General features: G+C 42.1%; 1 protein-coding gene across 1 annotated transcript; it reads right to left on the bottom strand.

Moving 5' to 3' along the window:
- Positions 1–367: 367 nt before the first annotated feature.
- LOC116977255 (alpha-1-antiproteinase-like) lies at positions 368–5,404 on the bottom strand. Its single transcript, XM_033027716.1, has 3 exons — positions 5,312–5,404; positions 4,449–5,080; positions 368–666 (listed from the first exon to the last, which is right to left on the bottom strand). The coding sequence occupies exons 1-3, from the start codon at positions 5,359–5,361 to the stop codon at positions 392–394; spliced, it is 957 nt and encodes a 318-aa protein (XP_032883607.1). The 5' UTR covers positions 5,362–5,404; the 3' UTR covers positions 368–391.
- Between the last annotated feature and the right edge of the window lie 5,299 nt (positions 5,405–10,703).

The raw sequence follows: 10,703 nt of genomic DNA, 5'->3' as shown, positions 1-10,703 counted from the left end.
TTCATGATCCAATCGCAAATCGGCGAGCTGAGGCCTAGCTGGTGGAGTTTGGTGGTGAGCTTGGTGGGGATGACCGTATTGAATGCAGAGCTATAGTCAACGAAGAGCATCCTCACTTACATGCCCTGTCTGTCCAGGTGAGTCAGGACTTGATGGGCCGAATGGCCGAATTCTGCTCTTCGAACATGAACTTGAAGGTACACTAGAAAAGATGAGTGGAAATGTAACCTGGTAGATGAACTACTTGGTAGCACAGAATCATTGCAGTCCATAGAAAGTTACTAGAGTGGTATTGTTAATGATACTTTCTCTTCTCCTTTGAGCTGAAATGATCGCCCTTCATTTCAACAGCTAGAAAATAATAATTACATATGATTTCATGTCATTGAACTTACCGCCGGTGCAATTTATATAACAGGGGCTGAAAATTGTTGACAGTCATTTTTTCTCCCACCTCTGCTAATTTCCCAGGGTCTGGTAGAACCAGCACCAGGGAAGTATTTCCTTGATATGGAATTTTAATTACATAACTAGATAAAATATCAGCATAAATGCTCTCAAACATTCCCATCCTCTTCATCATTTGAACTTTCACCGTCGTTCCGTCACCTGCATGAAAATCATCTTCATAAGTCTCGCTGGGGTCAAAAGGCTTCAACCATTTGCCTGTAGACATTAAAGACATAATTACATTCAGCAATGATCTTTTGTTTTCAATCAATTTGCATGACCATGCAACATATGTGGCAAGAAAATAGATTGCACGTGTCTTTGATGCACTATTTCTGGCCATTAGAAACTGGAAAACACCACAAGGGAAGTTACAAAATTGGGGCAACTCTCATTTAAGAAAGCATTTTCATTATTTATGCACATTAAAATACGTTGAACTTAACTCATGCCTGTCACACTCTTTGCTATTTGCTAGTCTTCCTGTGGAAAAAATACCAATGAAGCAACCTTTCATTAAACATATTTATAACAATTCAAAAGGAAGCCATTCAGTCCATCGGATCCTTGCATGATCGCGACAGAGGAATCTCATCAGGTACATTCTCCCCTATGCATTGCCCCGTAGTTCTGTACCTTAATCTCGCACGCACATCCATTAATTACCTTTTTATTCTTTTTGACACTTGGCACGAAAGTATAAAGTATACTTTTCAACAGCCATTTAACTTACCAGCATGCCATTGGGATCTGGGAAGAAACCAGAATACTTGGTGGAAATACAAGTGTTCCACAAAGTTATGAGGCTACAATGCCACTAGAGATGAGATGAAATGGAGGGAGGGTGGAAAGGGTGGAACCAAGAAAAGCAGACATGGGAGGAGGGAATATCTTGATGGAGAAGCTTGCGAAAATGAATCAGCGGGACAAGCAGCATCTCTGGATAGAAGGAAGGGGTGATGCTTCGGGTCAAGACCCTCCTTCAGACAGAGTCAGGGGAGAGGGAGACACGGAGATAAGGACGTGTAAGGTGTGAAAACGAGACATAAAACGAGATGGGGCTCAAGGAAAATGTAGAATTGATCATTGGTGGCGAGGAGGAGGTGACAACAAAGCAGAGATAACATTTAATCAGGGAGACAGTCATACTGGTCGGAGAATGAGGAAAGGGGAAGGGTGGAGAGAGAGGGAAAGCAAGGGGTACTTGAAGTTAGTGAAGTCAATATTCATCCCGCTGGGGTGTAAGCTGCTCAGGCTGGGCTTCATTCTGACAGTGGAGGAGGCCCAGGACAGAAAGGTCTGTATGGGAATGGGAGGGGGATTTGGGGCTTGGTCTCATCGATATGTTGGAGTCAGGGCCGGATTTAGATGAAGAGAGGTCCTAGGCTGTTCCACTTGTGAGGTCCCTCCCAATCCCCCACCCCCACGACTAGAGGAAGATGGTCCACCAGATTGACACCGATTTGTAGCCGAGCGTGGCCAATGAGATAAGGGGCTGGAAAGCCGCGCTATTTATTTATTTATTTATTTATCTATTTATCTATTTATTTATTTATTTATTTTTTTATTTATTGCCAGTGCTAGTGTCGAGTTATCGGCTTAAAGCACTATTATTCTGAAATGGAGGGCAAGGAAAATTACTGAAGGGTTGTTTAGAGACTACAGTGCATTGTGACAGCATATGTAAGAAAGGCCTATGACAGCGTCAAAAATACTATACACCTTGCAGGGCTCTCACTTAACTTTTTTTCCTCTGTTGTCAGCCGGGCAACCTTGGCAGCTTTTTAAGTTGCCAAATGACAGTTTAGGTGGTCATTTAAGACGCTTGCATGACGCGTGCGATAATGTGCTCGGACGAAGTGCGTAGTTACCAGTCGGAATTATGCTCAATGAAGCATTCACATATTATTTCTGCTTCAAATAAAGTCACAAACTAAACATATTCACCAATCAAGACATGATAGATACCACAATGACATGCAGCAAAATTACAATACAGTATATACAGTATCTCAACTCTTTTTACACGTTGCAATGAATGCAATTTCTATTATTTCTTTCCACTTCCAAACAAAATTCTGGTTGGATTATTCAGCGTATGATCAACCTCGGTGAGACCAAGTGCAGGCTTGGCGATCGCTTCGCACAACACCTCCACTCAGTTCGCAATAACCAACCTGATCTCCCGGTGGCTCAACACTTCTACTCCCCCTCCCATTCCAAATCCCACATTTCTGTCCTGGGCCTCCTCCATGGCCACAACATCATCGATCTATGAGTCTGATCATATGTCTTCTTCCAAAGAAACTATGAGCTGAATGAATGAAAACCAAAAAGAAAGATACAAGCAGGAGCAGTAGAAAACCGTTTGATGGCAGAAAAATGAGTGGCTGAAGTTAAAAGAAGGTAAAGCTAATATCAGGAGCGTATTTTTAAGGCAGTAAATAGATTCTTGATTAGTATGGGTGTTAGGGGTTATGGGGAGAAAGCATGAGAATGGGGTTGATAGATATGGGGTCAGATATCTATCTGATATCTAAGATATCTATTCTGTAGAATGGGGTAAGATAGATCAGTCATGATTGAATAGTAAAGTATTCTCGATGGGCCGAATGGCCTAATTCTGTTCCTACTTATGAACTGGTGTGTGTGTGTGTGTGTGTGTGTGTGTGTGTGTGTGTGTGTGTGTGAGTGTGTGTGTGTGAGAGTGTGTGTGTGAGAGTGTGTGTGTGAGTGTGTGTGTGTGTGTGTGTGTGTGTGTGTGAGTGTGAGTGTGTGTGTGTGTGTGTGTGAGTGTGTGAGTGTGTGAGTGTGTGTGTGAGTGTGTGTGAGTGAGTGTGTCTGTGTTTCTCAACTCCCTTTTCTCTCTTTCATTCAATCCCACATCGATTCAGACTCAGATGAGTTTCTTATCAGATGCACAAGGGGAACAATGAAATTCTTTGTTTAGCTATTGGTGTAATTGAGATTTCCTAACACGGATCTAGTCTTTCAACTTGGAACAGCTAAATTAAATACAGGATACAGATTTGACAACAAAAATCAAATGTTTGCCTTCGATCAATCCCTCAAATAGCTAAAATTAAATTAAATTGTCTTGAAAAATCATTTCTCACTTTCCTGAATATTAACATTCTCAAATCATTGCATTCTGATACCAAACCTATCCTCCAAGAAATACAGAGTCATTTAGAAACTGCCCAACTAGAAATACAGAAGCTGTGTCAAAGTCCTTAAATTATTTGTAAAACAGACTAGCCTGAGGAGAACTCGTCTGGTCAGGCAGCATCTATGGAGGAAAATAGACCCCTAATGTATCTATTGCTCATTATGTTAACCTCTGCATTCTAGGGCTTTAATGATTTTCTAATGGTAACAGTTAGCCTCTAATTATTTCATCTAAATCTGCATGACTAAAAACCTTGTACACCTTTATCTAATCTCTCTCAAGTATCTAACGCCATTTAACCTAAGAGCTGATTTTTTCCCCCACTGGAAACATCGTAGTACAACTTCTCAATTTCGTCCCACAGATTCTGCCTGACCAACTGAATTCTCCAGCAAGCTCTTTTGATCAATATTCCAGCATCTGCAGTCTCTTGCATATCTTGAGTTTCTTAAGATCATAAGATCATAAAATCATGTGATAGGTGCAGTATTAGGCCATTTGGCCCATCAAGTCTACTCCATCATTCAATCATGGCCGATCAATCTATCCCTTCTAACCCCATTCTCCTGCCTTCTCCCCATAACCTCTGACAACCGTACTAATCAAGAATCTATCTATCTCTGCCTTAAAGATGTCCACTAACTTGGCCTCCACAGCCTTCTGTGGCAAATAATTCCAGATTCACCTCCCTCTGGCTAAAGAAATTCCTCCCAACTTCTTCTTAAAAGAATATCCTTTCATTCTGAGGCTGTGACCTCCAGTCCTAATGGAAATAGCTTCTCCACATCCATTAAATGATGTGTCTTTAACATTAAAAAGGTTCACTTACCTTTAAACAAGACATAGTTGAGAAGCAGCATCATTGTATCACTAGGAAGGGACGCTTTAACGAATTCTGGAATTTTGCCATTTGTTTTATTTTTCACATAGGTGTTAATCTGTTCCTTTGCATTCTGTGGTTCTCGGAAATTAATATTCAATGTATCTGCATTATAAAATTGCTTGCTTTCTTGAAGGAACATTCTTTTCACATTTAGACCCTCCTGAATATGCAGGGAGTTCCCCATTTTTAGTGTACTATTTCCACTGGTTAGTTCTTCCAGAAGATATTGGAACAACTCCCTCACCGCTGTCTCTCCGTTCCTTTCCATCTTGATGTACCCAAGGACCTGCATAAACTCAGTTAGAGTGTTCTGCCTAGCACCCAAAGCCAACATGCTTAGGGCAGCAGAGATGCTTAGAGGAGAGAAGAAAATATTCTTGGTCGTTATTCCTGGTTGATTGGCAATCTGTCTGAAGAGCTTCATTGCAAAATTTACATTTGCATCTGCAGATCTCATCATGGCCAAATGTGTATTTGGATCACGTATGTTGGGTGATGAAGCTTCTCCAGTGACTAATCCGCTGTAAGGCACAGTGACCAACAGCAGAACAAAAGCAATCAGCTTCTCCATTTTGAACCTGCAAGGTAAAACAAAACAAACTTGCAATGTATTGTTTGAGATTATTTTTAAATTCTGACCAACCTTCATTTTAGATTCTCTCCAAAGCTCATGGTGAAACCTTCTTACAATCACAAACTTGCTAAGTTCTGAAGAGGATCGGATGTTGTTCCTTAGGTCTTAAAACACATTGATTTACATTTACTTAGCATTTCATATTAAGAGCCTGCTCAGAATTTCAGGGTCCTACCTAAAATGAAGAAACCTGCTCGCATATGGCAACCCAACTAGAACAAGCATACTCGGGCTCTCCAATGGCAATTTATACTGTAGCAGTTGCCACATGAGTTACACATTAATCAGTAGCTTGACCTTTGGTTCATCAGTTATCTTTGTTTAAACAATATACCCGAGCTGCAAATACCTCCCTGTGTCCAGGCAAATATCCCTTGAAGGATCTTGTAATATCAGCTTCAGGTATTGCATTTTGCATGAAGAAAAACAGTCATGTTGATGTCAAATAAATTGTAAATAATATAATACTGGATACCATTCAAGTTTTATTGTCGATTTGCACGGTTCATTGTGGGTATTTATTTGTAGACTAAAAGGTGCTGATACACAATTCACTTTGTTAGTGAATCTGAAACCTTATAACCGCTTTCTATTCTAGATGCACCACATCTACCAAGGTTGAGAAGTATATTGAAGATAGACACAAAATGCTGGAGTAACTCAGCGAGTCAGGCAGCATCTCTGGAGAAAAAGAATAGGTGACATTTTGGGTCGAGACCCTTCTTGAGATGTATATCTATACATATTAAAAAGTCTTATGCCAACGTCTGCTTAAAAGTGGATAATTGTTCTTAGATAGTACATGGGTTCACTATCAGATGTACAATTCAAGAATTATTACAGTGCAGAAGGAGGGCATTATGGCCCATGAAGTACATGAAGGTTCGTTGTAGAGCGGTCCACTCCCATTTGTACACGGTGCGGCTAACTATTTTCTCTACAACGTATACCTTCAATTGCCTTATGAAAACCAAGCAATCTCCCCCCTCCCCTTAAAGGCAATGCATTACAGATTATAAACACAAACTGCCTAACAATGTTTTTCCTTACCCCTGCTGTAGCTTTTGCTCATTGTGTTAATCTGTGTCACCTGGTCCTTTAACCATTTTCTAATAGTAGCAGTTAGTCCCTAGTGACCTGTGTCGCTACATATCTTGCACATCTTTAGCAAATCTCTCTCAAGCTTCTAACCCCATCTAATCTGAGAGGAAAAAAGTATTTTCTCCAGAACCATTCCAGTACATCTTCTCTGCACCCTGTTCACATTCTAACTGCAGCACAGGGCAAAGAGATGGTTTCAGTGATTGTGACGTGACTAGTGTTTACCAGGAGTCCAATCTTTGCTTTTATACTCAATGTCTCTATGAAGACCAGGAGCCTGTAAGCTTAATGGACCACACTCTCAGCACATCTCTCCCTGTCCTTTCTTCTGAAGGACTTGAAGATAGCTTTATAGCTTTTCACTCTACCTTGGTACACGTGACAATAAACTAAACTGAACTGAAATGTGAGAAGACTGGAAGTCAATGGAATGAATTTGAAGGCCATATACTAGTACTGTTGTGAAGTGCATTTACTACTGATGATCATGGTTGCATTTCTTGGCACATGTGGCGCAGCTACTAGACCTTCTGTGCCACTTAGCATGAACCTATTTCAATCCTGAACTCAGGTTCAGTCTGCGTGGAAGGACCACGTGGATTTTTTCTGACTGCTCAAGTTTCTTCCCACATCTCAAAATTGCACATGTTGATCGGTTCTTTGGCCTTTGTAAATCGCCCCGAGTGTCTGGTTGAGTGGTAGAATCTTGGTGCAGGGAGAGATGATGTTGAGAATGTGAGGGAGAATAAATGGGTTAAGAGAATTTGGTTTAGTTTAGTTGTTTAGGTCAGAGATACAGCGCAGAAACAGGCAAACCGGCGTCTGAGTCCACACCGACCGGCAATCACTGCACATTAACACTATCCTACACACACTAGGGACAATTTGCAATACCAGGCCAATTAACCTACAAACCTGTGCGTCTTTGGAGTGTGGGAGGAAACCGAAGATCTCGGATAAAACCCACATGGTCACGGGGAGAACGTACACACTCCGTACAGACAGCATCCATAATCGGGATCAAACCCGGGTCTCTGGCATTGCAATCGCTGTAAGGCAACAACTCTACCGCTGCGCCACCGTGCCGCTCTTAGAGGAATAATGTAACAATGGGTGTGTGATGGTTGTCTTGGATCTGGTGGGATATAGTGTCTTTTTACAACCCTATGGCTATAGGGCAAGAGGTAAAAGGCTGGAAACAACACAGGTTCAACATGGAAATGTCCCATCAAGATAGCGCATGGTCAGGTAATGGAAATAACTAAAATAAAAGCAGAAAATGCAGGAAACTATCTGCAGGTCAGGTGGCATCTCCTGTTTTTATTTCTGATTTCCAATATCTTTAATTTGTTGATTTGCAAATCAAAGTAAAATGACATTGTCAGGCTGGCCTTTCTATTCAATGGACATAATTGCAAGGAGTTAGAAGTCAAGCAGTGTTATTTGGCCAACATGAGAGTGTTATGTTGTGATCCACAGGTGCACTGATAAATAGAGGCATCTTGGGGTGCAATTCCATAGCTCCCTGAAAGTGGCAACACAAGCAGAGTGGGTGGTATAGAAGGCACCCTTGCCTTCATCGGTCAGTACACTAAGTATAGAAGTTGGTAAACACAAAATGCTGGAGTAACTCAGCGGGCCAGGCAGCATCTTTGGATAGAAAGAATGGCTCCCATTCAGTTTGTCCTGCTGAATTCCTCCAGCATTTTGTGTCTATATTTGATATAAACCAGCATCTGCAATTACTTCCGACACATAAATGTATAGCCACTGCATAAAACTTTGTTTAGGCCACAGTTGGAATATTAGGTACTGTTTTGGTCACCATATTAGAGGAAGCATATTGAGATTGTGAAAATGGCACAGAAGAGGTTTACCAGGATGTTGCATGTTAATGGAAACTATTAGTAACAAGGAGAGGTTGGAAAAACTTAAAATTGTTTTCTCTGCTGTGTTTGAGAGGGAGGGGTTGTCCTGATAGAAGTATATAAAATTCTTAGTGTAGATGGAGTTTTTTATCCATAGGGTGGAAATGTCAAAGACTAGAAGGCATAGATTTAAAGTGAGAGGAGGAAAATGTGTAGGAGATTTGTGAGGCAAGTGTCTTTTTTACACACACAGAGGTAGGTGCTTGAAACACACTGGCAGGGTGGTGATAGAAGTGTAAACGATGACAGTGTTTAGGACAAGTGCCTGAACAGGCAGGAGCTGGAGGGATATAGACCATGTGCAGGTAGATGGGATTAGTTCAGGGCATCAGGTTCAGCAGAGGCGTGGCGGGTTGAAGAATCTGTTCAAGGACAAGACGCACCCTGGCCACTCCCCTCTTCTCCCCTCTCACATCAGGCAAGAGGCATAGTTGTATGAAATCGCACACCTCCAGGTTCAGGGACAGTTTTTTCACAGTTGTGATCAGACAACTGAACCATCCGACCAACGACAGCCCAGTCCATCACGCAAACCAGCCTCCACGCCCCACTCCATCAACTCTGTACACTTTATACTGCCTCAGGAAAGCTGCTAACATAATCAAACATCGCTCACCCTCCAGTCATTCCCTCCTCTCCTATCTCTCGTCAGGCAGCAGATACAAAAGCTAGAAAGCATTTGCCACCAGATTCAAGAACAGCCTTTCCCCACTGTAATTAGAAACTTGAACAGTCCCCGAATAAACAAAGGTTTTATTCCTGATCTACCAACCTACATTATGGTGGCACTTGCACTTTAATTAAACATTTTCACTTTGTTTGTCACTGCACCACAAAATTCTGCACTATCTGTTGTACTCATGCATGGTATGATTGGCCTGGATAGCACACAAGTTTCCCCACCATATCTCAGTACACATGACAATAATAAACCAGGAGAACAGGCGTAATCATATTGATTAACAGAATGGGAAATAACTGCTAAAGAAAGAACTGCAGATGCTGGTAAAATCAAAATGCTGGAGAGGCTCAGCGGGTGAGGCAGTGTCTATAGAGAGAAGGAATTGGTGACATTTCGGGTCGAGACTCTTTCCCTTGATGCTGCCTCACCCTCTGGGAAATAACTGCGTCCTGTTCTTATGCTTCAAAATCAGATGCAGACCACTAAGACATGGTTGAGAATTGCAAAGTGAAGGAACGAGAAGTAAAGACAAGGTTGGCAAAATAAATATACTTGCAATTATTTGAAATACCCAGCCACAGGAATCTAAAGAAACAAAAATCTAATTTGTAATCATTAAGTTGCCCTGACAGAGAGAACCATTAGTAGCAGTTTACATCTTACCTTGCTATTAAATCACCGTTGGACATGAAATGAACATGGACTAAACCTGTGGCAAGTCTAGTTTCTAAAGTCTGAAAGCACCTGAAGAGTATTAATTCAGTGATAGGACTAGTAACCATTGATTTTAGTTTAGTTTAGAGATCTAGCGTGGAAGCAGGCCCACCGAACCGTGTCAACCAATGATCACCCATACACTAGTTCAATGCGACACACTAGGGACAATTAACAGAAGCCAATTAACTTACAAACCCACAGGTCTTTGGAATGTGGAAGGAGACCCAGGTGAAACCCATGGAGAACATGCAAACTCCATACAGACAGCACCCATAGTCAGAATCGTACCTGGGTCTCTGGCACTGTAAGACAGCAACTCTACCACTGTGCCATCCTCCAGAGACTTTTAGTATCCCACACTGGCAGCCTGGTTATTTAAAGTCAGACTGTTAAATTACAGCTGGTCTCAGTAATTGAATTGTTGTTAAAACACCTCCATTCATTGATGAGCTTCAGGGATGTGAATCTGCCGTTCTTACCTGATGTGAGTACAGGTGCACAGATGGGACTGACTCTCAATTGCCTCCTCAGAAGCAATTAGTGAGGGACAAAAAATGCTGGCATTGCCCCCCAACAACCACACTCTGTGAAGGAATATATTAGTAGGAAGGAACTGCAGATGCTGGTTTAAACCGAAGATAGACACAAAAAGCTGGAGTAACTCAGCGGGACAGGCAGCATCTCTGGAGAGAAGGAATGGATGACGTTTCGGGTCGAGACCCTTCTTCAGACGCCTCGACCCAAAACGTCACACAGTGCTTCTCCACAGAGGCGCTGCCTGTCCCGCTGAGTTACTCCAGCTTTTTGTGTCTATCCAAGGAATAAATTAGTACCACCTATAGCAATAGCACCTCTAGCACAAATAGCTCACGCTGTCCCTTCCAGTGTGACAGACAAACTGATGCTGTCCACTGCAGCAAAGGGCCACTGAAACATCGACCTTTACATCTCCTTGCTGTTGTATCTACACATTAGCTTGCTCTTAGCTCTTAGCCTTGGAGTTACAGTAACAGCAGCCTTAAAGGGCTTTCTCATTGTGCGACCTGAAGCAAGACCTAACAAGATTTAACATCGTGGGAACCTTCTGCGATAGCAGTACGGCATTCGTGGACCACCGAGGACCTCCGTGGCGCTAACGG

The sequence above is a fragment of the Amblyraja radiata genome, chromosome 9, assembly GCF_010909765.2.
Source record: "Amblyraja radiata isolate CabotCenter1 chromosome 9, sAmbRad1.1.pri, whole genome shotgun sequence".
Classification (NCBI taxonomy): Eukaryota; Metazoa; Chordata; class Chondrichthyes; order Rajiformes; family Rajidae; genus Amblyraja; species Amblyraja radiata.
This window is presented reverse-complemented; position numbering and strand designations above follow the sequence as displayed.

What these genes read in the sequence shown, in the direction of transcription:
- LOC116977255 (XM_033027716.1), bottom strand. Translation starts at nt 5,361, where the DNA reads ATGCTTGTTCTAGTTGGGTTGCCATATGCGAGCAGGTTTCTTCATTTT. An exon ending in AGCAGGTTTCTTCATTTTAG is followed by an intron (nt 5,081 to 5,311) that starts GTAGGACCCTGA and finishes TTTACCTTGCAG; the next exon opens with GTTCAAAATGGAGAAGCTGA. An exon ending in CAACTATGTCTTGTTTAAAG is followed by an intron (nt 667 to 4,448) that starts GTAAGTGAACCT and finishes TAATGTCTACAG; the next exon opens with GCAAATGGTTGAAGCCTTTT.